Below are 25872 nucleotides of genomic sequence, written 5' to 3'. Positions count from 1 at the left end.
CCTCGGTGTCGGTCTGCCCTAAGCCCCGCGGACGGCACCGCTCGGGCTCCCCGACAGCACCGAGCCCGCGATGCTCACACCCCACAGGGCCGCCCGCGCCGAGCCCCGGAGCCGGGGAGCACCCGAACGCAAACTCGGGCCGACCTTTCTCCACTGGGCTCTTTGCTTCTTGCATTTCATTTTTTTTCTCCTTTTTTTTTTTTTTTTTTTTTTTTTCCTGAAAGGGAGCTGTTTAACTCTCGGTTATAATCTGCTTCTTGTCGATGTTGTTTTTTTTTTTCCCCCTCTCTCTTCCCCCCTCCTTGTTGTTTTTTTTTTTTTTTTCCTTTTTTTTTTTTTTTCTTTTGTTCAGGCAGCAAAAATAACACAACCCCCAGCAACCCGCGGGGACCTGGGAGCCCGGAGCCGCCACCACCCCGCTTTTTGCAGCCGAGCCCCGGTTCCGCAGGGGGGAGCTCCCCGAGTCCACCCCGACAGCCAAAGCCCTGGAGCGGAGCAAACCGGACCCATCAGTGCATATTCTCCTTTTCTGGAAGGCTACCTCACAGCTGTGGTTTTGGTTAATATTTTTTAAATTTTTTTTTCAAGTAGTTTTAGTATTTTTTTTTAACTTTTTTTTTTTTTTTTCAGCCGTGCCGGGACTTTCCTGCCAGGTTCAGAGCAAAGGTGCTAAGTTTTGTCTATTTTTTTTTTCCCTATTTTTTTTTTTTTGCTATTCTTTTTTTTCCCCCTCCGTTCAAGGTCCCCCTGGAGTTCTGGGGTTTTCCTCCCTCCCCGGGACTTTTGTCCTGATTTTTGCTCTTTTATTTCGGTCCCATTTCAGAGGCTCAAGTGGCGCAAAGCCACCGAGCTGGGGACCGTCTGGTGCTACAGACACGGGGCTGCCTGAACGGATGCAAGTCTTGGGTTGATTTTTGAATTTCCCTCTAGATTTATTTTTATTTTTTATTAATTCCCCTTCATCCTTTTGCTGCCCGGGTCGACTTGTGAATTTTCTAAAGGTGCTATTTAACCCCACACCCCCACGCATCCCGACAGCGAGGCACGGAGGCAAATGCAAGGTCGAGCCAAAAAAGCCTTGGAAGGGAAAGGAAAGCACGGGGAAAGCAGCCCAGGCTCCCGGGCTTCGCAGGTGGACTCCATCTCTGCTCTCATCTTCCAGCAGCTCTTTCTCCATCCATCCATCCACACATCCATCCATCATCATCATCATCATCATCTCCCCTCGCTTCTCTGCCCCCCGCGCCCCCCCAGCCTCTCTCCTCCTCTCTTGCCGTGCGGAGGGGCCGAACCCACCCCGACCGCCGGCCCATCTCCCGGCGAGGCGGATGCTCCAGGAGTCTGTACCTAGTTTGTATATGTATAATAATTTGAGATGTTTTTAATTATTTTGACTGCTGAAATAAAGCATGTGAAATGATCCGACAAACCTGTGCCGCTCGCGCCCTCGTCTCTCCCGCGTCGCCGGGGATGCTCGGGGATGGATTTTGGGGGAATTGGGGTTCGGGGAACGGGAGCCCCCCCTCGCCGTGTCCTCACCGCTCTCCTCCTGCCACGCTTCTGCGCTCCCGTCCTCACCGCCCGCCCCTGTGCAGCCCCCACAGCCCCCCCCACTCCTCCTCCTCCTCCTCCCCCCCCTGCTCAGCCCAACAGAGAGGGGTGGGGGGGACAGTGGGAGCCACCCCCAGAGAGCAGGGGGCTGGGGAGGGTTTGGGGAGCACCCGTGGCCAAGGGGGCTTTGTGCTGTGCCCCCCCCTCCAGGGTGGGAGGAAAGGAGAGGTAAGGGGGGGGACGCAGTGAAAGGTGGGGGGCTGCTGGCACAAGGTGGGGTCACACAGCTCGGGGTGCCCCCACCCCACACAGCCAGGGGTACCCAGAAAAGCTGGTGTGGGGAGGGGGGGGGACAAGGACACAAAGGTGCTGGGAGAGGGGATGGGAACTGGGTGCGGGGGCTCTGTGCTTGCTGTGGGGTGCAGGAAAAGTGCCGTGGGGTGCAGGAAATGTATAATGGGGTGCAAACACACCATGGGGTGCAGGAAATGCGCCTTGGGGTGCAGGCAAGAGGTGCCCCCATTTGCAACAGGAGCCGGCCACCCACGAGCTGTGCACGCACAGGGTGCCACGCGCCCCTGGGGGAAGTATTGGGGGGGGGGGACACCCCAAATCCGGGTGCAAGCGAGAGCAGCACGCGCCGCAGCCTGACCGCCGCCTTCCTCAGCCCATCAATGGCTCCTCTTGTTCCGCCGTGGGGCCCCCGTGTTTTCCTAACCCCCACCCTGGCGCCTGCCCCGGTTGCTGTGAATGAGGCTCTGTCCTTGGGCAGGGCTGCGGGGCCGGGGCACCCATCAGGGGGGCGGGCAAGGGGGGGGGGGGGGGGGGGGGCTGAGCAGGATGCCTGGGGGACAGCGGTGGAAGAAGCGAGCGGAGAGAGCGGCGAGGGCTCCGGGGTGCTGCAGGTGAGCCGGGGGGTGTCGGGGTGCTACGACAAGGCCAAGGGGGTGGCAGCCACCCAGCGGGGTCCCTGCGCCCCCAAATTGGCTCTCTGTGAGCCCCCCGCCCTGCTTGTGGGGTCACCGCGTGCCCTGGGGTGCAGGGCTTGGGGAGGGGGGAGCATGAGTGGAGAAGGGTGAGGAGTGGGTGCCCCCTGCGAGGAGATGGGGCAAAACAGCTGAGGAGGGGGCAGAGGGAAGCAGGGACCCCCCCCCAGACCATGATCAGCAACCAGGACCCCAGCCCCATAGCACCCAGTGCATCCCCCCTCCAGCCCCGGGGGGGGAGAACCAGCAAACCCAGTGCAGCAGCACCACTGGGATCTGCCCTGGCTGGGACAGGGCAAAAAGGTCACAATAAATAGTTCTTTTAGCTAAAACCTCATTAAAATAGCTTTAAAATAGCTATTCTATATAAAAACTGGGGGGAGATGACAGCGGGAATGAGACCAGGGGCATCCCCAGTATTTTTGGGGCCGCCCCCAGCCCTACAGAGGCTGTGCAGCGATGCTCAGGGCTGCACCCCAAAAATCCCACTGCCCACCCCCAAAACCAGGCAGGTTCGGCTGCTCACACGGGGAAATAAAGCAGAAAAACCACATCTCGTTGCTAAAGCAGCACTTTACCAGGTAAAGGCCACCCCACGGCAGAACAGAGCTCAAAGCAAGCTCGTCCCCTGGAGGGGACAGCGACACAGCCACCAATTACCTGGAAATGAGGAGAAAAAGGGGTCATTCCTCCCCAAAAAAAGAAGGGTCAGGGTCCCACGGCTCCTATTTAAGGGTTTTAGCCACTCCCCGAGCCAGCTGGGGAAGATTAGGTTGGGTGGGATGGGGGTAGGACCTGCTCTGCCCCCCCCAGCACATCTGGAAGGTGGTCACCACCCCCAAATAATTGCAGATTCCCCCCAAAATACCCCCCGCGCAGCCTGGTGGTGCCATGCAAAGTCACCCCAAAGCCCTGCATCACCCTAAAGTGCCACCCCAAGGTGCCACCCCTAAAAATGCCAACCCTAAAGTGCCACCCCCAAAAAGGTGCCACCCCGGTGCCAGTGCTCACCGCTGCTGGGGGATGAGGGGGGCGCGCGCCCCGTCCCCGCGCCCCGGCATGGGGTTGATGCGCTGCCCCGTGCGCACGTTGAACATGGGCAGGGTGGAGAGGGGCCGTGGGACGTCCCGGCTGCTGGCCATGCTCCTCAGCTCCTCCGTGTCGCCGTGGATGGTGCTGTGGTGCACCAGCTGGATGCTGGGGGGGTGGGAGGGGGGAAAAGGGGAGTGGGGCGCAGAGCCACCCGCGCCCCTTTTGGGGAACGGGGTTCTCGGGGGGTTCTCCGCGCCCGGTGTGAAGCAGGGGGAGGATGGGGAAGTAAAGCGGCTCCTGGTGCTCCAGCCTTTGTCTGTGTGGGGTTATTGGGGGGGGGGGGGGGGGGAGGGGCGGGGGTCCTTTTGGGGTGGGGGGACCTTCAGGATTCAGCTCCCCCATCAGCTGGCAGCGGCTGCTGCTCCCCGTCACCTCCCCGTCCCTGTGCCCCCCAAATTGTCACACCCCAAGCCCCACCCCACCCCCCGAGCAAACCCACGGCCGGGGCGCAGGGACTTACTCAGACGTCTCCAAATCCCGTTTTTGCCTACAAAATGGAGCAGAAATGGGAAAAAAAAAAAAAAAAGAAGAAAAACAAAACAAAAACCAGATGGTGAGAAGTGCTGTCACCACCCCCGGGTTGTCCCCAAACCACGAGCGCCGGGGAAGGGGACACCGAAGTGGGGTGCCCCGTCGGGGAGAGGGGACCCCCGTGCCCTCCCCTTGGGTTAGGGGTGCCGGGCTGTGCCCCCCCCCCGTGCCCGACTCACACTCCCTCCCGGCGGCAGCACATGAGGTGCCCCAGGAGCAGGCAGAGCAGCGCGGCCACCGCCAGTGGCACCAGCAGCGTCAGCAGGAAACCGGGCAGGAGGTCCTGGGGGGGCGACTCGGTGGGGGGCTGGAAATCGCCCCCGTCCTCCAGCACCCCGGGACCCCACAGCGGCCCCGGCGTCGTGGGGGTGGGCAGGACCTCCAGCTGGAATTGAGGGGGGGGGTGGTTAAAGGGAAGAGGTGGGAATGTTGCTGGGGTGGTGGGGACGCGGGCACGGGGGTCTCACCAGGGTGAGGTTGCACCAGCGGATGGCGAAGTGGGGGGCGAAGGTGTCGTAGCAGGAGGCGAGGGGCTGCTGGCCCAGGCGGCAGAGGAAGCGGCTCTGCGGTGAGGCGGCGGCGGCCAGGCACGGCGAGAAGGCGTGGTGGGAGCCCACCTTCACGTACACCCTGAAATTTGGGAGGGGCTTTCAGGAGGAGACCTCCAAAACCCCTGCGTGGGTGCCTGGGGGAAGGCAGGGGAGAGCTTCCCAAGTGCGACCCCAGGCCAGGCAGCCGGGTGGTGGCCCCCCTACCCCTCCTTGCGTCCCTCGATGGGCAGGGGCACGCGGCCACCGCGGTCCAGGGCGGAGGTGACGTTGATGATGCTGAGGTCGCTCTGCTCCCAGACACCAGCCGCCGCCTGCCCAAAAAGCTCCCGCGCAGGGGCCGGCAGCAGCTCCTCCACGTTCCTGTTCCCCACCAGGAACTCGCTCTGGAACGGCGGCTCCCCCCCTGTGGACACACACCTGTAGGGACCACCCCACACTGGGGGCTCGGGGGTAGCGCATTTTGGGGGTGCTCAGCCCTCACCTGGAGCGGGGACGACGGCGAGGACGAGCCGCTGTGCCACCGTCTCGTAGGTGAGCCGGTTGTACGCCAGCACCTGCAGGAGGAGGAGGAGATGCCCCGGCCTCGAGGATGCCAAATTCCCACCCCCGGGGGCGCGCACCCCAGCGCCCCGTGCCGCCCCCTTGCACGAGGCCGTGCGCTTTGCACGAGGACGGGCGCTTACCTCGATGATGTGCGTGCCCACCTCGGTGGCCGTGGGGCTGCCGTAGAGGAAGCCGGGCTGGTGGGCACCGCGCTGGGCGAAACGCAGCCACCGCGGGAGGTCGGGGTGGTCCAGGAGGTGGGCATGGAAGGTGATGGGGGCGGCTGTCGGGGGGGGGGACACACAGACATGGGGACACAGGGCACACGTGTGTCATCCGGGGGGACCCCCGCCCCGCAAACCCTTCCCAACAGGGCGCTCCCCGTGAGGAAACTGGGTTCATGGAGGGTCCTGATTGCCTTTTGGGGGTGAATAACCCCAAATGGAGGAGCCCCCCCTCCCCAGCCCGGCAGTGCTCAAGGGCAAGAGGTCCCCAAATGGATTTGGGGGGATGGACGGATGGATGCTAGGAGGGAGGGAGATTTGGGTCACGCCTGCCAGGGGCAGGAGTAAGCCACTGCCCCCATTAGCTGGGTGTTCACACACATAGGGGATAGTTCAGTCCCCCCCCAGCCTATTCCCCTGGCCCCCGGACCCCCGTGTCCCCACTCCCCTCAGCCTGACCCTCACCATCATCATCATCCTCGGCCTCGTCGAGGAAGGCCTCCTGGAACAGCTCCCGCTCCAGCTCGTGCACGAAGACGGCTCCGGTCTCGAGGGAGACGTGGTGGTCGGGGAGGGCGGCCCGGGTGCCCCCCAGGACCAGGGCTGCGGCCAGGCACGGGGCTGGAACCGGGGCGGGGGACACGGCTCCTCCCTGCCTCAGTTTCCCCATTGCCCAGCGCCCCCATGGCACCCACAGCCCCCCCTGGGGCGCACGTCCCTGTGGTGCCAGGCACTGGGACAGCAGGGCAGGCTATTTCTGGGAGGTGTTGGGGACAGGGGAGGGGACAGGAATGGGGACAGGGCCAGCACCTTCCTCTTCCCCTATACCCCCCCCCCCCACAAAGAGCTCCCCCTCGGTCCCCAGCCCGCCTGGCACCAGGGATAGGACGGATTTATTCAGCTCTGCTCCCCCATCCCCTCCCAATCCCTCCCCATTCCCTGCCCCATTCTGGGGGTCCCCCCCATGCCCTCCCTGCCGGGGGGGGTTCCCCCAGGCCCGGCCGTGTCCCCAGGGTGGGTGACGGGGCTGCCACTCGCCTGCCAGCACCCAGACCCGCAGCAGCTCGGGCGCCTCCATCTTCACCGGGAGCGGGGCCAGCGCCTGAGTGACAGCAGCAGCGGGGCTGGCCAGCCCGGGGGGGCCCAAATTGGGGGCACGGGGACACGGCGGGGACCCTGCCATGGCCACCTCCTGCCAGCCCGGCCTTGTGCCACCGAGTCCCTTTTGCCCCTGGGGAGGAGCGGGGACACCAAGGGGTGCGTGGTGGGACCCCGCTGCGCCCTCTGCTCTGGGTGGGCTCGTCCTGGTGCCATGGCTTGTGGGGGTTGGGGTGGCAGTGGGGGCACAACGGGACAGGATGGGGCACAATGGGACAGGATGGGGCACAATGGGACACCACAGGGCACAATGGGACACCACGGGGCACAACGGGACGCAGTGGGGTACAGTGGGACACAACGGGGCAGGATGGCGCATGGCAGGACACCGCCAGGCACAAGAGGGGACAACGGGGCACAATGGGGCACAATGGGGCACAATGGGGCACAATGGGATGTAATGGGGCACGGTGGGGCACAGCAGGGCACAAGAGGGCATGGGGGGGCACAGGAGGACACAATGGGACACAACTGGGCATGGCTGGGCACAATGGGGCACGACGGGCACCATGGGGCACAACAGGACACGACGGCACACGACGGTGCACAACCTGGCACGACAGCACGGTGTGGCACATGGGGGTGGGGGGACATTTGGGGACAGCTGACCCCCCCCCGCCAGCGTGGCATGTGGCCGGCCAGCACCGCTGCCCCACACACATGTCCATGGGGTGCACGCGTGTGCACACGCATGTGCATGCACGAGAACCAAGCCCCCCCCCCCAGCCCTTGGCAGGACGCAGCCGGGGGGGGGGGTGTTGGGAGACCGCAGGGCTGGTGGTGGAGGGGGGAAAGGAGCTGGGGGGGGGCACAGATTTTGCAGCGGAAGGGGAAGGGGGGGGCCGTGGGGGCCGTCGCGCCGCGCCGCGTCACGCCACGTCACGTCTCGTCACGCGCAAAGGGCCGGCAGCGCAGCAGCTGCAGGGTCCTGGCGCCCCCACCTTCACCAGTGTGCCCCCCCCCCCCCCCTCACGGGCCTGTCACTGTGGGGGGGACACAAGTAGGGGTGTCCCTACCCTGTCCCCCCTTCTCCCCCCATTCCACATGAGTGTGTGGCTTTTTTGGGGTGCTCATCCCACAGGCACCCCAAAATGGTGCCACTCTGTGCGCCCTGGTCCCCACGGTGCCCATGCCGCAGGGAAGGGAGGAGAACCTAAATAACCCCCCCCAAAATATTCCTCCTCATGCCCCCCCCCCATTGAAGGTGTGGGGCAGATGGGCAGCACCCTGGGGAGGGGCACGGGTTTGTGGGGGCAGAAAGTAAATGGGGACCCTGTAGGGACACGCTGGGACACCCCAGGGAGCTGGGGGTGCGGGGGTTTGGGGACCAAAGGGAGGGGAGCAGGGGACATGGGGGACAAAACTGGGGGGGCACAGGGGAGGGAGCAGGGGGACACGGGCACAGAGCCAGGAGGGGCACGGGGACAGGATGGGGGGGACGTGGGCATGAAAGTGGAGGGACACGGAGCAAGGAATGGGGGACACTGGGGACGTGGGGGACAAAACTGGGGGGATATGGGACAGGCTGGGGGAGAAGACTACAAAACTGGGGGGATACGGGGATACTGGGGGGATGTGGGGGCAGATAAAGGGGATGTGGGGACAAAAGTGGGGGGCGTGTGGCCAGGACTGAGGGGACACGGGGACCATCCTGGGGGCCATGGGGATGGAACTGGGGGGGCAGGGGGGCAGAGGGGCAGAAGCAGCTTGGCCACGGTCCAGGGCTCAGGGTCCCCAGGGATGAAATTGGGGGGCCCTGGGGACACACGTGGGGTGGGGGCAGACCCCAGGGGGGCTGTGGGGACAGAGCTGGGGTGGGGGGACATTGCACAAGGCCTGGGGGGGGGGACAATGATGGGGGGGGGACACGGACACGGCACATCCCCAGCTGCGCGGAGGGGACGCATGGGGAGAGCTGGGGGCTGAAGGGGACCACGGCGGTGCCGGTGCCACCGGTGGGCACGGGAAAAGGGGGGGGACACGGGGAGGGGATCGGGGTGACGGCAGCGGCGAGGCCGAAGCGCGGCGGCGAGGAAGAGGAAGAGCAAGAGCGCGTCGCTAAGACCCAGAGGGCTCTGCGTGCAGCGGGGCGGGCGGATCGCAGGCAGCAGCGGCTCCATCACCAGCGCAGCAGCGGAGAAAAAGGGGAAGAGGAGGAGAAGGGAGGAAGGAAGGAGGGCCGGGGCGGAGGGGGGGGGCGCGCTGGGCCCCCCCAGGCTGGCGATGGCCTGACCGGGTCCCCGGCGGCCCCCCGGCAGCGGCCCCCTCCCCGCGCCCCAGCAGCCGGCGGGCGATGCGGCGCGGCGGCGGCGGCGGTGACGGTGACGACGGGGCAGGATGCTGAGGACGGAGGCAGCGAGCGGGGCGGCAGCCCCGGGCGGCAGCGGGGGGGCCCCGGGCGGAGGAGCTGGCAGCGGGGGGCTGAGGAGCGCGTCCCCCCACCGCAACGCCTACGAGGCCACCATCCAGGCCCTGAAACCCACAAAGGATGCCGAGGGCGAGGATGGCAAGAAAGCCCGTGGCAAGAAGTATGGCTCCAACGTCCACCGCATCAAGAACATGTTCCTGCAGATGGGGACGGCGCCGGGCCCCGAGGGCGCCTGCGACTTGGCCAAGGGCAAGGAGAAGCCCGTCCGCCTCTCCTTGCCCCGGGCCAGCAGCCTGAATGAGAGCATGGAGCAGGGCAACCTCCTCAAGCTGGGCACCAGCGTCTCGGAACGGGTGAGCCGCTTCGACTCCAAGCCCGACAAGCCCTTCTCCAAGCTGCAGGAGACCCGCAAGATCTTCGAGCGGAGCCCGCAGGAGAAGGAGGCCACCACCAAGCTCCTGCTGCGCAAGGAGCGGGCCGGCTTCCAGGACCGCAAGCTGGACGTGGTGGTGAAGTTCAATGGCAGCACCGAGTCCTTGGACAAGCTGGACACCGAGGCCGTGTCGCCCACCGTCAGCCAGCTCAGCGCCGTCTTCGAGAAGGCCGACCTCCGCAACAACCTCCACAAGACGCCGGGGCGCGCGGGGCCGCTCAACTCCAAGCTGGTGAGCAAGCGGTCCCGCGTCTTCCTGCAGGGCACGGAGGCTGGCAAGGCTGAGAGCAGGACGGGAGACGGCCCCGCTGCCCCGGCACGGCCACGGCCAGCAGAGGAGGAGAAGGCAGCGGGCAAAGCCGGGAGGCCGGCGGAGAAGGATGGGAGCGTGCCGCGGGTGCAGGAGGTCTGCAAGATCAAGCCGGTGGAGGTGGAGGAGAGCGGTGAATCAGAGGCCGAGGTGGAGGCCGGAGAGCCGGTGCCAGCGCCCGAACCAGCCAAGGGGGCCGAGGGGCCGGCGCCCCCCGAGCCGCGCCTGGAAGGGGGCGAGGAGCCCCCCTACACCGAGGAGGGCGTCAAGGGTGAGCGGGCGGACGAGGGCGAGCTGTACGACGAGTCCAAGAAGGAGGACTTCTCCGAGGCGGACCTGGTGGACATAAGTGCCTACAGCGGGCTCGGGGAGGACTCGGGGGGCAGCGGGCTGGATGAGGATGAGGAGGCTGATGGGCTCTACGAGCCCGAATCCAGCTGCGTGGAGATCCCCGGGCTGTCCGAGGAAGAGGAGCCCGTTCCCAACCGCAAGATCCAGTTCAGCACGGCCCCCATCCAGGTGAGCCCGGCCGCGGGGCTTTGGGGGTACCCGGGCGGAGCTGGGAGGAGAAATCAGGAGTTTTGGGGTGCGCCCTCCAGCCTCAAGGCCATGGAGGTGGCGATGGGCAACCTCCTGCCCCATTGCCCATGGCCAAGTGTGCAGGGCTGGGGAGGAGCTGGTGACCCAGCCTGGAGAAGGGCAGAGGGGCTCTGGTGCGTCCTTGTACCCCAAAAAGACCCCTTTGGGGAGCACCCGGTGGCTGGGTGCAGCCGGATGGGAGGTGGCCCAGGCACACTGGTGGGGTTGCAGCCCCGGCATGGCCATACTGGGAGGGGATGGGGATGCAGTGTGGGGTGGGCACCCCAGCCGTGGGGCCCTGGGGATGGTGGTACATGGCAGGGGGGGGTGACATCGAGGCCTAAGGGGGTGGCACGTTTGCACCATGTGCCCCAGGAAGGACTGGGAGCCACTCGGTATTTTGGGTGGGGATGCCCAAAATATCCGGCTGGGCCCTGAGTGCTGCCGGGAGCCACCAGGCCATGCCACCACCCCTCTGCATAGGTCCCCAGGGTCCCCCAGTGCCGGGACCCCTCCCAGAGCCAGGGTTTTTGGGGGGAGGATGTTTGCTACCCCCCTTTCCCCCCCCTCTCGGGCCCAGCGCGGGACCATTTCGGGAAGTGGAGGAAGGGGAAGTGTCTCAGCAGCACGGGCAGGCGGGGGCCAGCCACGAGAGCTGCCCGCCCCCCCCACACCCCGGGCAGCTCGGGGACGCAGGGACAGCTCCGGGATTTGGGGTCCCCATCTCGTGCCGGGGTCTGTGGCCGGTGCCGGCGGTGGCACAGCGGGGAGAAGGGGCCGCGCCGCTATTTCGGGGCTTTCTCTCGTGCTCCTATCCCCTCAGCTGGAGGAACAGAAATTGCTTTGTGCCGAGCGGGGTTATTTTTAGCGGCACGGCCTATATTCTGGCTCTGAGTCAGCGGCGGGTGGGTGGCCCCACCTGGGACGGGGGACGGGGACCACGGTGGCCCGGTGTGGGGACAGGGTCCTGCGGTGGCCGCGCACCGGCTGGGTGCACACCGGGGGTTTGGTACCATGGGGACCGGCCGGCCCAGCTCCAGGAAGGGATTTCCCCCGTGGATGCACAGTTGAGCTTTTTGGGGTGCTCTGCGCCCCCCAGGTGATGCATTCAGCCTCCGGTGTGTGCCCCCTGCCCCGTCCCTCCGTGGGGTCCCGTGGGCATGGGTGGGCAGGGCACCCACATGTCCCACACCCTGAGCATCCTGAGCCCCCTGTGACTGGGAGGCACTGGGGACCAGCACCCAGCCTGCACCCAGGGGTGGGGGTACCCGCTGCCAGCCCCCTCCCCAGGCCGTTTACTGCCCCCATCTGCTTCTCCTTTGGGAATTGCTCCGGGTCCCCTGCACATCCCAAACTCCTCAAGGACCTTGGCACAGAGCCGGGTGGCACAGCGGGACATCCATGCCTGGACCTCCCCGGGGACCACATGCAGGGGGACAGTGGCAGGTCCCCAGTTTGTCCCCAGCACCCCTGCGTGCCACCCAGGAGGGTCCTGCCCGTCTCGGTGTCACCGGGCTTTGTGCGATGGCCCTTGACACTCATCCCTAAATACCCTTTGTTGCAAGGCTTTAGCGGTGTGGTGTTAGCCCTAATCCACCACGGCCCCTCTGGGGACATCTGCCGTGCTCAGCACCGGGACCCCCACCCCTGAGAGACCCCCCCTGGGGAGCCCGTGACTGGGGAAGGGGGAAGGATGAGGGGAGGAGCTGCCCCAAATTGTGCGTCTCTGAGCAGCCACTGCTGGTGCACCCCATCTGTCCGTCTGTCCATCATCTGTCCATCTATCCAGTTATCTGCCTGTCCATCCAGCCATCCCTTGGTCCATCTGTCTGTCCGTCCATCCACCTATCCACCTGCCATTTCATCCACCCGTCCGTCCGTCCGTCTATCTGTTCATCTCTCCATCCATCCATCTGTCCATCCCTCCATGGGTCCATCCATCTGTCCATCCCTCCACCCATCTATCCGTCCACCCCTCTATCTGCCCACCCATCCACGCATCCATCTACCCACCCACCAATGCACCCACCCCTCTCTACCCTCCCTTGGTCCATCTATCTGTCCTCCAACCCATCCGTCCATCTGCCATTTCACCCCTCCATCCCTCCCTCCATCCATCTGTCCGTCCGTCCGTCCGTCCGTCCATCCATCCATCCATCCATCCATCCATCCATCCATCCATCCACCCATCCGTCTGTCCATCCCTCCCTCCCTCCCCACGGAGCCACCTCTACTCCCGAAGCCACCCCAAGCCCCCCTCCGTCCTTCCTCAGACTCTTCCTCATCCCGCACCGTGCTGTGGGGCTGGGGGGGTTCTCCAGTGCCTCGTAGGATCCGTAACCCCCCTCTCCATGCCCCCGCCCCCCTCCCACGCCAGGTCTTCAGCACTTACTCCAACGAGGACTACGACCGCCGCAATGAGGACGTCGACCCCATGGCTGCGTCGGCCGAGTACGAGCTGGAGAAGAGGGTGGAGCGCCTCGACCTCTTCCCCGTGGAGCTGGAGAAAGGTGGGTCCTGGCCTCGTCCTGCTCCCCAGAGCCTCGGGGACGGATCCAAGGTGACCCCATCGGTGTCAGGCAGCCACCGCTGCCACCCCCGGGGACACGGCTCTCTGTCTCCACAGACTCCGAGGGGCTGGGGATCAGCATCATTGGCATGGGAGCGGGGGCCGACATGGGCCTGGAGAAGCTGGGCATCTTCGTCAAGACGGTGACGGAAGGGGGTGCAGCCCACCGGGACGGCAGGTAAGGGGTGCCCGGCCCCAAATCCCTCCCCCAGACTCCTGCTGCTGCAACCCCGTGGGTTTTGGGGGGAGCTGGGAGATGCTGGGGAGGTGGGCAGGGGGTGGCAGCGCCATGACCGTCCCCTTGTCCCCAGGATCCAGGTGAACGACCTGATCGTGGAGGTGGATGGCACCAGCCTGGTGGGGGTGACGCAGAGCTTCGCCGCCTCCGTGCTCAGGAACACCAAGGGCCGCGTCCGGTAGGGCCCGGGGCTGGGCACACACGGGGGCACGCTGCCCCCACAGCACCCCCTGCCCCCAAATACCCCCTGATCCCTGCTGTCCCCATGGCCACTGCCTGCCTTATGCCACCTTGCCCTCCCCAAATCCCCTCCCTGAACATAATGTGCCCCCAAACTCATCACTCCTAGTGGGGATGCCCCCCACCTGAGCCTCCCCTGGTTGTGCCACCTGGGTGTCCCCAATCTGAGCCCCCCCCCCCCCATCCCCAGCTGAGCCCCCCGCTGTCCCCGCAGGTTCCTCATCGGGCGGGAGAAGCCGGGCGAGCAGAGCGAGGTGGCGCAGCTGATCCAGCAGACGCTGGAGCAGGAGCGGTGGCAGCGGGAGATGATAGAGCAGCGCTACACCCAGTACACCGAGGACGACGAGGAGGTGAGGGAAGGGACAGCACCCCCCAGGAGGGGACAGACGCGGCCTCTGCCCGATTTGGTGACTCGGTTTCCCCAATTTGGGGGTCCCGGGGGGGAGCTGCCCCGTGCCAACCTCGCTCCGTGCCCACCGCAGACGGGGGAGTACGCCACGGACGAGGAGGAGGAGATGAGCCCCATGTTCCCCAGTGGCGAGATGGCCATCGAGGTGTTCGAGCTGGCCGAGAACGAGGACACGCTCTCGCCGGTGGAGATGGACCCCGAGAAGCTGGTGCACAAGTTCAAGGAGGTGAAGAGGGGCTGGGGGGAGAGGGAGGGGATGGGGGTGCACGTGGGGGCGGTGCGGGGACACCCCACCACGTCCCCACGCCCCATGAACGCCCGGCTCCTCTCGCAGCTCCAGATCAAGCACGCCGTCACCGAGGCTGAGATCCAGCAGCTGAAGAGGAAGGTGAGCGGGTCCCGGGTGCGCCCTCCACCCCCCCAGCTCCCCTGCATCTCCTTCCAGATCCCTGCATCTCCCCCCCAGCCCACCCAGAGGTGCTGTGCCGTGCCGTGCCGTGCCGTGCCGTGCTGTGCCGTGCCATCCCTGCTCTTTGGCCACACCGTGCCGTGCCATCCCGTGCTGTGCTGAGCCATCCTGTGCGGTGCCGTGCCGTGCCGTGCCGTGCCCTGACCCTGTTGTCCCCCAGCTGCAGTGCCTCGAGCAGGAGAAGGCTCGGTGGCGGGCTGAGAAGGCCCAGCTGGAGCAGAGCGTGGAGGAGAACAAGGAGCGCATGGAGAAGCTGGAGGGCTACTGGATGGAGGCGCAGAATCTGTGCCAGGCCGTGGACGAGCACCTCAAGGAGACGCAGGCCCAGTACCAGACCCTGGAGCGCAAGTACAGCAAGGCCAAGAGGCTGATCAAGGAGTACCAGCAAAAGTGAGGGCAGGGCCCTGCGCACGGAGCCTTCCCCCGGGCATGGACACGTCCCCGGGGCACCGACCCCTTCCTGGGCACCCCTGGTTCCTGGGCACGGACCATCCCCTGGGCATGGTGTCATCCTCAGGGTGCCAGCTCATTCCTTTTCCCTGTAGACAATTGATCCCATCCCCTATGCACGACCTTGTCCCCTGGGCACAGCCTTGGGCACCAATTCCATCCTGGGCACCCCTTGTCCCCGGGCACGGACCATTCCCTGCGCACGGACTCATCCTGAGGGCACCAACTCATCCCTTGTCCCTGCTGACAAAGCATTCCCTAAACATGTCCCTGTCCCCTGGGCACGACCCCATCCCCTGGGCACGACCCCATTCCCTGGGCACCAGTTCCATCCTGGGAACCCCGTATCCCCAGGCAGGGGCCATCCCCATGGAGACCCCTGGGCACCACCACCACATTGGGCACAATTTCTCCACGATGCCCAAACCCTGGGGACCCCCTCATCTGTCCCATCTTCCCCCCCCAGCCGAGGGGCACAGCCCCCATCCCCAGTGCCGTGCACCCACACGTTTATGTCCCCCCCCCTGGCAGGGAGATCGAGTTCCTGAAGAAGGAGACGGCGCAGCGGCGGGTGCTGGAGGAGTCGGAGCTGGCCCACAAGGAGGAGATGGAGAAGCTGCAGGAGAAGGTGGGCACCGGACGCCGGGACGCGGGCTGCCCCTGAGCCCCGGGGCCCCGCGGGCACGGCCGGATCCGGCCATGACCCCGCCGCCGCCTGGCCCCTCGCTCCGCCGCCGCTTTCGCCACCGCGTCGCTCCCGGGATGGATCACAGCAGATCTACTCTCGCTCCGGTCGCCGGATCCCGTGCTGGGCGGCAGCGGAGCCGCCCGGGTGCCGGCTCCCTCTGGACTGTGCGCCCCGGCCACCGGATCCCATGCCGGCTGGGATCTGCCCTGGGATCTGCCCTGGGATCTGCCCCGGGATCTGCCCTGGGATCTGCTCCCACCGGATTCTGCTCCCACCGCCGCCGCGCCCTGCCCCGGATCGCCGGGGATCTGCTTGGGGCGCTGCCGGCGTGCGCCCGATCCTCCTCCTGGCGCCGGATCCCCCGCCGGATCGCAGTAGATCTGCCTGGGTTTTGGGGTCACGCCGGATCCTGCCGCGGGGCGCGACCACCCCGTAACGGAGCGAAAGAGATCGACTTGGGCGCTGGATCCCAGGCTGCCTGTGCGGGATCCCCCAGGGGGTCCCGGGAGACTTTGGGGCGCGCTCGAGCCTCAGTTGGGAGCCGGATCCCATGCTGGTCATGCAGGATCCCACCGCCGATCGCACTGGATTCCATGCTGGCTTACACTGGATCCCCCCCCCCCCCACACACACCCCCCCTGGCGGGTCGGGCCAGAGCTGTGCTGGGTCATAGCAGATCCCCCGCGGGGTCACCGGATCCCCCGGAGCGCCCGGAGCGCCAGGCTGGGGGGCACCAGGGCCCCCCCCCAGGCACCGAGCAGAGCCCCCCCACGAGCCCCCCGCCCCCTTTATACACCCCAGTCGCCCCCAGGTGTCACACAGACCCCCCCCCACCTGCCTGCAGCCCCCAGCCCCACACTGACCCCCCCAGGTCCCCAGTGTCCCCCCCCATGTCCCCATCCTTCCCCCCCACCCTGTGTCTCCCCCACCTCAACACCTCCGTGTCCCCCTTGTCGTGTCCCCCCCGGTGCTGTCCCCAACCCTCTCCTCCCCCCTCCCACGTCCCCCCCCAACTTTCCCCGTGTCCCCAGCTCCGTGCCCCCCCCCGTCCCCGTGCCCCCCGCCCCCCCCGCTGAGACCTCTCCCCTTTGCTGTTTTTCAGATCTCCGAACTGGAGGCCAAGCTGCAGACTTTGAAAAATTCCAACCCGACTTAAACCACCCTCAAACCGCAGCGATTTTATTTTTATTTTTATTTTTTTTTGGGGGGGGGGCAAGCCGGGGGCTTTGCCCCTCACCTCCCCCAGCCCCGTCCCCTCCCTCCCCACCCCTTCCCCATTTTTTTGGGTGGGGGAGGTGAGACCCTGCCGAGGCCTCCTGGTGCCCCCCCATCTCCCCCTTGGGGTACAGACAGTGCAGGGGGGGCCAACCAGAGGGATTTTTTTTTTTGGGGGGGGGGCAGACACCCCACGTTCGTATCTGTTTCCAGTGTGAGTCTCGTGGTAACGTGATGGACAGATGGGGGGGCACGGCCCCCCCCCTCCCCAGGCCTTCCCCTCCCCAGGTGCGCCCTCCTCTCGACGTGACCCCCCCTCGGACACAGAGCTGGACATTGGTGTGTGTGTGTATGGGGAGGGGCAAGCAGAAATGCCCCCCCCTCCCCAAATGTGAGCCATACTGGAGAGCAAACTGGGGGCACTCTGGAAGCCCCCCCCCAGACCCCAGCTCCTCCTCTTGGGACTCAGCTGGAGGGGGGGGCACGGCGCTGCCAAGCCCCCCCCCATGGACTCAACCCAGCGTTCGCTGCTGGGACCCCTCAGCCCTTTGACTTGGGGGGGGGACACCCCCACTGCCCCCCCCCCCCCCCTCCCCACCCCGTTACCCCCCCCCAGTGCCACCACCGCGGGGACACCCCCGGCCTTTGCCAACCACAGTGGGGGGGGGCACAGCTGGGGACCCCCCCCCAGCACCGCCACCGACCTCCCTCAACCCGGGGCTTTTGCCTTCCCTGGGTGGGGGGGGGGGCAATGCCAGGAGGCGGGGAGCCCCCCCCATTTGTAAATACACCCCCCCCACCCCCCATAAATCACAGTATTTCTCTGGGGCACCCCCCCACCGGCCAACCCCAGCCGCGCATCCCCCCCCCCCCGTCTTTCTCAGCCAATTTTTTTTTTTTTTCTATTTGCCCCCCCCCCATCCCCCCCCCCTCGAAGTACTGAGTCTCCGACAGTAACTGGATGTGGGGGCAACCGGGAGCCAGAGCTGGTTATACTGGGAGTACTGGGAGGGGGAGGCGGGGAGGGTGGGGGCACGGGGGGGGGATGATGATGGGGAATGAAGGGGGGGGGGAGTATTTAAAGGGGGGGGGTGCTGGGGTTATTTAATCTCAGACGTGTACCTGTGGGTGTACAGACTCTATATATATGTACCTATGTACGTACTGCGCCTCCTTTTGTAACGCCTCGCGGCCCCCCCCCAGAGCATCATTGCCCCCCCCCCCCCATCTCCCCATCTCCCCCCGGGCAGCTGGGGGGCACTGGGGAGACTGGGAGGGGTTGGGGGTAGTGTGGGGAGGACTGGGGGGAGGTGGGAGAAGGGGGGTGCTGGGTGGGGTGGGGGGTACTGGGAGGACTGGGGGGGGTGGGGGGTTACTGGGAGTGGTGGGAGGCACTGGGAGGACTGGGAGAGGTTGGGGGGCACTGGGAGTGGTGGGGGATACTGGGAGGGATGGGGGCACCGGGAGGTGGGGGGCACCGGGTGGGGGTAGTGTAGGGAGGACTGGGGGGCGCTGGGAGAAGGGGGGGACTGGGAGGGGTGGGGGGTACTGGGAGGACTGGGTGGGGTGGGGGGTTACTGGGAGGGATGGGGGGTACTGGGTGTGGTGGGGGGTACTGGGGGGATTGGGAGGGGGAGGGGAGGGGCACCAGAGGGGTGGGGGTAGTGTGGGGAGCACTGGGGGGCACTGGGAGAAGTGGGATATTGGGTGGGGTGGGGGGTACTGGGAGGACTGGGTGGGGTGGGGGGGTACTGAGAGGGATGGGGGGTACTGGGAGTGGTGGGAGGCACTGGGAGGACTGGGAGGGGTTGGGGGGCACTGGGAGTTGTGGGCGATACTGGGAGGGATGGGGGCACTGGGTGGGGTGGGGGGTACTGGGAGTGGTGGGGGGCACCGGGAGGGGTGAGGGTAGTGTAGGGAGGACTGGGGGGCGCTGGGAGAAGGGGGGAACTGGGAGGGGTGGGGGGTACTGGGAGGACTGGGTGGGGTGGGGGGTTACTGGGAGGGATGGGGGGGTACTGGGAGTGGTGGGAGGCACTGGGAGGACTGGGAGAGGTTGGGGGGAACTGGGAGTGGTGGGAGATACTGGGAGGGATGGGGGCACTGGGTGGGGTGGGGGGGTACTGGGAGTGGTGGGGGGACTGGGGGGACTGGGAGGGGAGGTGGGGGGCACCGGGAGGGGTGAGGGTAGTGTAGGGAGGACTGGGGGGCGCTGGGAGAAGGGGGGGACTGGGAGGGGTGGGGGGTACTGGGAAGACTGGGAGGCTGGGAGGGGTTGGGGGGTACTGGGAGAAGTGGGGGGTACTGGGAGGGATGGAAGGGACTGGGAGGACTGGGAGGGTACTGGGAGTGGTGGGAGGCAGTGGGAGGACTGGCAGGGGTTGGGGGGGCACTGGGAGCGGTGGGGGAACTGGGAGCACTTGGTGGGATGGAGGCACTGGGAGGGATGGGAGTGGTGGGGGGCACTGGGAGGACTGGGTGGGGTGGGGGGGAACAAGGAGGGGTGGAGGTAGTGTGGGGAGCACTGGGGGGCACTGGGAGAAGTGGGATACTGGGTGGGGTGGGGGGGTACTGGGAGGGATGGGGGGGTACTGGGAGTGGTGGGGGATACTGGGAGGGAGGGAAGGGGGCACTGGGAGCACTGGGCGGGATGGGAGGCACTGGGAGTGGTGGGGGGGGCACTGGGAGCACTGGGCGGGGCGGGGCATTCCCAGGGGTAAGGGAGGGCGGGGTGGGGGGGGCGTTGGGGGCTGCGTGTGCGCGCGTGCCCGGGCCGTGCGCGTGCCCGCGGGCGGGTCCCCGGGCGCTGTCCGTTCAGCACCACGCGCTGCGCACCGCGCCGGGCCGGGCCGGGCCGGGCTGAACCGGGCTGAACCGGGCTGAACTGGGCTGAACTGGACCGAACCGGGCTGAATCGAGCCAAACCGGGCTGAACTGGGCTGAACCGGGCTGAACTGGGCCGAACCGGGCTGAACTGGGCTGAACTGGACCGAACCGGGCTGAACGGGGCCGGGCTGGGCTGAACTGGGCTGAACCGGGCTGAACTGGGCTGAACTGGGCTGATCCGATCCGATCCGATCCGATCCGGGTCGGACCGGGCGGGGTTGGGGCGGGGCGGGGCGGCGGATCCCACCCCCCCCTCCCCTCCCCCAGCCGCTTCCGGGTTCCTGTCCCCCCCCCTCACCTCACCTCCCCCCCCCATTCCCATCCCCATCCCCATCCCCCCCCCCCGGCTAAGCCCGGCTCGGCTCGGCCCGGTTCGGCCGCGGGCCCGGCGGCGGGAGGCGCCCAGGATGCCCGAGGAGAGCGGGTGAGTGGGGGGGGGGGGGGGCACGGGCAAGGGGGGGGGGGGGACAGGGCGGAACCCCCGGGAGGGAACAGCCCCGGGACAGCCCCCCCGGAACCACCCCACCCCCGGGACAGCCCCCCCGGGGCCGCCCCATTCTGGGTACGGCCCCCCCGGTGCCACCCCAACCCGGTACAGCCCCCCCAGTATCACCCCCCCCCAGTACAGCCCCCCCCCAGTATCACTCTCCCCCCCAGTACAGCCCCCCCAGTATCACCCCCCCCCCCAATACAGCCCCAGTATCACCCCCCCCCCAATACAGCCCCCCCAGTATCACCACCCCCCCCATTACAGCTCCCCCCCCCCCCCCCCCACTGGCCTCCCTGGGGGCAGGGAGGGGCCTTTTTTGGGGGGGGGGAGGTGGATTTGGGGTATCAAAGCTCAGATCTGCCCCCCCCCAATGGTGCCACCAAGGCGTGAGCAGCCCCCCCCCCCCCCCCAACCGAGAGACCCCCCCCCCCCAAACGTCAGGAGGGATTTAACCCCTTCCTGACCACCCCGTAACAACTGGCCTCATTACCGTACCCCCCCCAAAAAAAAATACCGAGCCCCCCCCCCCGGTCCCTGACTGCCCCCTGCGCCCCCCCCCCCAGCCCTGCCCCACCATGTCGGTCTCCAAGCTGCAGGACGCGGAGGATGAGGTTTTCGGTGAGTCCTGGGGGGGCCTGAAGTGGGGGGGGGGCAGCACCCAGTGGGGGGTGCTGACCCTGCTTTCCCCCCCCCCCCGCACCCTCTTGGTGTTGTGGTGGTGATGGGGTCACCTTTTTTTTGGGGGGGGGGGGTCACCTGTGGGGTCGGGCATGGGGACGCAGGGACATGTGGGGGGGGGGCAGGGATGTGGTTGGGGGGGGGGGGACACAGGGATGGGGGGGCAGGGATGTGGGGGGGTGGGGACAGGGGGACACGGGGACATGGGGACACACACGGGGCACATGGCACGGGGACAACCAGGGGACGCTGCCCTGAGCCACCCACCCCCTGGGTTTGGGGCACAGCAGGGCGGGGGGGTGCCACTTGCCCCCCCCCACAGGATTTGGGGTCAGCACCCCAGGGCTCTGACCCCGAGTGGGGGCCAGACCCTGGGTGACGGGGACATTGGGTCCCTGGGGACACCCCACAGCCCCGGTCCCGCTGCGGGCACCTCTGAACACTTCTCTCTGTCCCCCCCGTCCCCGTCCCACCCCCCGGGGTGCCCCCCCCCCGTCCCCGTGTCCCCAACGCCGCCCCCCCCCCCTCGCCCCCTGCCCTCTCCTCCGGGATCCCGCTGGTCCCGTGCTTCCCTGTCCCCATGTCCCCATGTCCCCTTGTCCCTCTGTCCCCTCCCTGTCCCCGGGGTGGCCTTCTCTTCCTGACCACCCGTCCGTCTGTCCCTGTCCGTCTGTCCCTGTCCGTCTGTCCCTCCGCTGCTCTGCCCCCCCCCCTCCTCCTGTCCTCCCCCATCCCTCCTCCTCCATGTCCCTGCCCCTCCCCACCCCCCCTGTTTTATCCCTACCTGTCCATCCGTCCGACCCTCGCCCCCCATCCCTGCACCCGTCTGTCCGTCTGTCCATCCCCACCTCCCTTTCCCTCCCCCTGTCCGTCCATCCATCCGTCCGTCCGTCCGTCCGTCCACCCCTCTCCCACCTCCTCGCCCTTTACCCACCCTTCCCCTCCCCACTCCCCATCCCCATCCCCATCCCCATCCGCGCCCCCCCACCCCTCCACCTCCCCGTCCATCTGTCCGTCCATCCATCCATCCCTCCGTCCGTCCATCCGTCCGTCCGTCCGTCCCTCTCTGCCCCGGTCTCTCTTTCACCCCCAGATTTTACCGCTGTGGTTCCAGAGACGCCGCGCCTGGACAGCAGCTTGCAGAAGGCTCGAGCCCGGCTCCTAGCCAAGGGCCGCCGGCACCGACCCTCCCGCTCCCGCCTGCGAGACAGCGCCAGCTCCACCGAGGGCGAGGAGGGGCTCGACGCGGCGGTGAGACCCCCGGGAGTGGGGGGGGGGGCGAAGGGATTTGGGGCGCACCAGACCCCCCCCCAGGAAAAATTTGGGGAAGGGGTGGAGAGGGAGGATCACGCAAGGGACAGCACCACCGGGGGGATTTGGAGAGCCCCCAATGGGTGAGGATGAGGGGGGGCACAGGGATTTGACGCCCCCGTGCCATGTGCCCCCCCCTCCCTTTCCCTCCGTCCCCCCCCCTCCCCAGGGAGCCGAGGGCAGCCCCGTGGCCCCCGGCTGCTCGCCCCCCGCCGCGCCGCCGCTCTCGGCGCCCCTTCGCCCTTCTCCCGCGGCGCCGAGTTCTCCTTCGAGGCGGGGGCGGTGAGGAGGGCGTTGGGGGAGCCCCCCCCGGCCCCCTCGCCCCCCCTCAGCCGCTACCGGCCCCTCACCAACGCCTCGTCCCAGGAGGGGCTGGCGGGCACCCCCTCGCCCAAATCCTGCCCCAGCTCCGACAGCTCGCCCGGCTTCGCCCGCCGCGACGCACGGCCCCAGCGGCACAGCGAAGGTGAGCCCCCCCCTCCCCAAATTCACGCCCCCCCCCAAGGCACCCCCAAGCAGGGGGCGCTGGGTGACACCCCCCGTCCTCATCCTGCAGATGACAGCAGGGACATGAGCCCCCCCGAGCCGGCCAGCCCCACCGTGGGGCTGGATAAGAAGACGCGGAGGAAGTTCTTGGATTTGGGGTGAGCCCCAGTCCCCCCCCCAGGGGGGGTTTTGGGGGTGGGGGGGTTTGAGGGGGTGGGGAGGGGAGGATGCGGGACAGATGGGTGGGGGGGGGGTGAGGGGCAAGGGAAAGGTGGGGGGATGAATGGAGGGGGGCTGGAGGGACAGGGAGGTGGGGGGGTCTCCGTAGGGATGGATGGATGGATGGAGACGGAGTGAGGGCTGGGGGGCTGATGGGTTTTGGGGGGGGGGGCGCAGGGCCACCGGGGCACCCATCTCTCCACCCCGCTCCCCCCACGCAGGGTCACCCTCCGCCGGGCGTCCTCCAGCAAGAGCCGCAAGGAGAAGGGCAGCAACCGCCTGTCCATGGGCAGCAGGTGGGGGTCCCCCCCCATCATGGGGGGGCTGCTGGGCCCCCTACAGCGGGTGGGGGCAGCTCCAGGACCCTAATACATGGCTCTGTCCCCAGGGAGGCGTCGGAGGGTCCCGGCCGCCCCTCGGGGTCCCCGTTCCTGCCCTTCTCCTGGTTCTCGGACAGCGCCAGGGGCTCGGCGTCCCCCGGCTCCGCGTCCCCCGCTGGCTCCCCCCGGCACGAGGGGCTCAGCCCTGCCAAATCCGCCTCCCAGGTCAGTGCCCGGGGGTCCCCGATCCCCCTGTTGGGGCAGGTGGGTGTAGGGGAGGGAACGGGAGTCCTATAGGGCCAGGATGGTGTAGGGAAGGTCGGTGCTTCTGTGGGTGAGGTCACTGTAGGGGAAGAGGTCAAAGGGGTTTGGGTTTGGGTAGGGGGACAAAGCCCCATAGGGTCGAGATAACTATAGGGGAGGGGGTCAAATCTATAGGGTTGTGTGGCTACAGACAAGGGGATCAAAGCCCCATAAGGTCAAGATAACGATAGGCGAGCGGCTCAAAGCCCTACAGAGTCAAGAAAGTTATGGGGGGAGCCAAAGCTTCATAAAGTCAAGGTAGCTCTAGGGGAGGGGATCAAAACCCCGTAGAGCCAAGACGGTTATGGGGGGAGGATGAGAGACCCATAGGGTTGGGTAGCTGTAGGGAGGGGGATCAACACCCAGTAGGGCCAAGATAGCTATTGGGGTGTCAAAGCCCTTATAGGGCCAAGATAGCTGTCAGGGTGTCAAAACGCTATAGGGTCAAGATAGCTATTGGGGTATCAAAGCCTTTATAGGGTCAAGAGAGCTATTGGGGTGTCAAAGCCCTATAGGACCAAGATAGCTATTGGGGTATCAAAGCCCTATAGGACCAAGATAGCTATTGGGGTATCAAAGCCCTATAGGGTCATGATAGCTATTGGGGTATCGAAGCCCTTATAGGGTCTGGTAGCCACCTAGGGTGTCCCAGCCCTGTGGGGAGGACAAGAAGGGGGCTGGGGGGGGTGGGGGGGGGCACAGGCTACTCTGGGGGCACCAGCCCTCGCTCCTCCCGCCGCCCCAGGACTCAACGCTGAGCGATGACTCCCCGCCGCCCAGCTCCAGCCCGCGCCTGCCCGGTCCCACCACCACCAAGTGCTCCTACCCCTACCACACGCTGTCCCAGTCCTCGGATGAGGTGAGACCCCCCCCACACCCCACCCAGGGTTTTAGGGGCCACGAGGTCGGCGTCCCTCTCTAACGCCCTCCTCCTGCCCCAAAAGTTCCTGGACGAGCCCCCCGGCGCCGCCGCGGGCTGGACGTGCCGGCAGGTGGGGCAGTGGTTGGAGAGCCTCAACCTGGAGCAGTACGTGGAGGAGTTCTCGGCACACGGCGTCGATGGCCCCCGGCTCCTGCACCTCGACGGTGCCAAGCTCAAGGTAAGGGGGGCGGGGGGGGCTGGGGGTGACAGTCCCTGCCCCTGGGTGGGGTTCTAGGTGCCCCCCTGGGCTCAGGAACAGGGCAAAGAGGGTCTAGGTGTGCCAACGGGGTGCTCCAAGGGGTAGGAAGCTCCTGTTCTAGGTACCCCAACTGCCGTGCCAGAGGGTAACAGGTTCTAGGTAACCCAACAGGAGGCTCAATGGGGTGGGTTCTAGATCCCCCAATGGGGAACACTTGGTTGGGTTCCAAGTACCCCGTTGGGCAGCTCTGTGGGGTAGGAGGGCTTTGTGGGTTCCAGATCCCCCAATAGGGTGAATTTGGTTGGGTTCTAAGTACCCCAACGGACACCTCCATGGGGTGAGAGATCTGGGCGGGTTCTAGATGTCCCAACAATGCACGTTTGGTTGGGTTCCAAGTACCCCAACGGGCAGCTCCGTGGGGTGAGAGATCTGGGCAGGTTCTAGGTGTCCCAACGATGCACGTTTGGTTGGGTTCCAAGTACCCCAACGGGCAGCTCCGTGGGGCAGGAGGTCTGGGTGGGTTCTAGGTGTCCCAACGGCCCCATCAAAGGCCAGCAGGCTCTAGGTAACCCAACAGGCTGCTCCGTGGGACAGAAGTGGGTGGGATCTACGTACCCCAAGGTGCCCATCGAGGGCCAAAAGGTTCTAGGTACCCCAGAACACTGCTCCATGGGGCAGGAGGAGGTGGCCCAACACACGGCGTTCTAGGTCCCTGTGGGGCTGGTGCACAGACCGGGGGAGGTTCAGGCACCCCAAGACCTGGGGTGGGGGTGCCGTGTGGCCCCCCCCCCAGCAGCCCCTGGTGTGCCGGCAGGCGCTGGGGGTGGGCAGCTCCCAGGACCGCGCCGTGCTCAAGAGGAAGCTGAAGGAGCTGAGCCTGGCTGTGGAGAAGGAGCGCAAGGCCCAGGAGAAGGCAGAGAAGCAGCGGGAGAAGCAGAAGAAGAAGGACCAGGAGCAGCGGCGGAGCTAGGGGGGGGGGGCCGGGAGAGCCCCCATGCCCCCCCCTCCCCTGCCCACTGCCCTCCCTGGGGGGGGGGGCGCCTGGCCCCGGACACGCGGCAGTGGCGAAGGGAGCACGGTGCCAGGCTGAGACGGGCACGGAGCAGCACGCGTGTCCCCCCCCCGCGTGTCCCCCCCCCTCACCTGCACCCCATGGGCACAGACTGGGCCCCCCCCGGGCCCCTATTCCGGATGCAAACAGCACGTTGGACCCCCCTCCCCCCAAACTTCATGCCCCCTCCCCAACCCCGGCTGCCCCCCCCCACCCCAAGGGGTCCATGGTTTTGGGGGGGGGTCCCAGCTGCCCCCCCCAAATCCACCCCGGCGTGGTGCGGCACCAGCCGAGGACAGTGCATGGCCTGACCCCCCCCCCCCCCCGGACACGCACACCCCCAGTTGGGGTGCGGTAAGCGAATGCTGACCCCCACCCCTCCCACCCCCAGCCCCCCCCAGGT

At 66.9% G+C, this 25872-nt stretch overlaps 3 protein-coding genes across 5 annotated transcripts; 2 read left to right on the top strand and 1 right to left on the bottom strand.

The window, feature by feature from the left end:
• Positions 1-3092: 3092 nt before the first annotated feature.
• SGCA (sarcoglycan alpha) lies at positions 3093-6684 on the bottom strand. 2 transcript variants are annotated; one of them, XM_072028976.1, is made up of 10 exons: positions 6517-6683; positions 5944-6081; positions 5395-5537; positions 5193-5265; positions 4916-5114; positions 4628-4790; positions 4340-4545; positions 4090-4116; positions 3549-3734; positions 3093-3197 (listed from the first exon to the last, which is right to left on the bottom strand). In XM_072028976.1, exons 1-10 carry the CDS (start codon positions 6659-6661, stop codon positions 3194-3196), a joined length of 1284 nt encoding a protein of 427 aa, XP_071885077.1. In that variant the 5' UTR covers positions 6662-6683; the 3' UTR covers positions 3093-3193. The 2 variants fall into 2 exon arrangements, with proteins under 2 accessions (XP_071885077.1, XP_038024743.2); XM_038168815.2 differs by lacking the exon at positions 3093-3197 and having other exon boundaries at positions 3545-3734; positions 6517-6684.
• Positions 6685-8591: 1907 nt separating this feature from the next.
• On the top strand, positions 8592-17489 carry PPP1R9B (protein phosphatase 1 regulatory subunit 9B). Of its 2 annotated transcripts, XM_072028975.1 has the most exons (10): positions 8604-10266; positions 12704-12836; positions 12953-13073; positions 13207-13311; positions 13588-13723; positions 13856-14008; positions 14117-14170; positions 14412-14641; positions 15233-15329; positions 16492-17489. In XM_072028975.1, the coding sequence occupies exons 1-10, from the start codon at positions 8974-8976 to the stop codon at positions 16543-16545; spliced, it is 2376 nt and encodes a 791-aa protein (XP_071885076.1). In that variant the 5' UTR covers positions 8604-8973; the 3' UTR covers positions 16546-17489. The 2 variants fall into 2 exon arrangements, with proteins under 2 accessions (XP_038024742.1, XP_071885076.1); XM_038168814.2 differs by lacking the exons at positions 14412-14641; positions 15233-15329; positions 16492-17489 and adding an exon at positions 14249-14380 and having other exon boundaries at positions 8592-10266.
• A 2287-nt stretch (positions 17490-19776) lies between these two features.
• On the top strand, positions 19777-25775 carry SAMD14 (sterile alpha motif domain containing 14). Its single transcript, XM_072028977.1, has 10 exons — positions 19777-19914; positions 20544-20598; positions 21752-21909; positions 22336-22435; positions 22526-22613; positions 22896-22970; positions 23063-23219; positions 24043-24156; positions 24242-24397; positions 25233-25775. Exons 2-10 carry the CDS (start codon positions 20556-20558, stop codon positions 25386-25388), a joined length of 1047 nt encoding a protein of 348 aa, XP_071885078.1. The 5' UTR covers positions 19777-19914; positions 20544-20555; the 3' UTR covers positions 25389-25775.
• The last annotated feature ends 97 nt before the right edge of the window (positions 25776-25872 follow it).

Source organism: Anas platyrhynchos, chromosome 28 (genome assembly GCF_047663525.1).
Source record: "Anas platyrhynchos isolate ZD024472 breed Pekin duck chromosome 28, IASCAAS_PekinDuck_T2T, whole genome shotgun sequence".
Taxonomy (NCBI): domain Eukaryota; kingdom Metazoa; phylum Chordata; class Aves; order Anseriformes; family Anatidae; genus Anas; species Anas platyrhynchos.
This window is presented reverse-complemented; position numbering and strand designations above follow the sequence as displayed.

Bases quoted from the DNA above. Each gene is read 5' to 3' on its own strand.
- SAMD14 (XM_072028977.1), top strand. From the start codon at position 20,556: ATGTCGGTCTCCAAGCTGCAGGACGCGGAGGATGAGGTTTTCG. The intron at 20,599-21,751 runs GTGAGTCCTGGG...TTTCACCCCCAG, and splicing joins CGCGGAGGATGAGGTTTTCG to ATTTTACCGCTGTGGTTCCA. The intron at 24,398-25,232 runs GTAAGGGGGGCG...GTGTGCCGGCAG, and splicing joins TCGACGGTGCCAAGCTCAAG to GCGCTGGGGGTGGGCAGCTC.
- SGCA (XM_038168815.2), bottom strand. From the start codon at position 6,661: ATGGCAGGGTCCCCGCCGTGTCCCCGTGCCCCCAATTTGGGCCCCCCC. The intron at 5,115-5,192 runs GTGAGGGCTGAG...GTGTGTCCACAG, and splicing joins CGCCGTCGTCCCCGCTCCAG to GGGGGGAGCCGCCGTTCCAG. The intron at 4,791-4,915 runs GTAGGGGGGCCA...CCCAAATTTCAG, and splicing joins ATCGAGGGACGCAAGGAGGG to GGTGTACGTGAAGGTGGGCT.
- PPP1R9B (XM_072028975.1), top strand. From the start codon at position 8,974: ATGCTGAGGACGGAGGCAGCGAGCGGGGCGGCAGCCCCGGGCGGCAGC. The intron at 13,312-13,587 runs GTAGGGCCCGGG...CTGTCCCCGCAG, and splicing joins AACACCAAGGGCCGCGTCCG to GTTCCTCATCGGGCGGGAGA. The intron at 14,009-14,116 runs GTGAAGAGGGGC...CTCCTCTCGCAG, and splicing joins TGGTGCACAAGTTCAAGGAG to CTCCAGATCAAGCACGCCGT.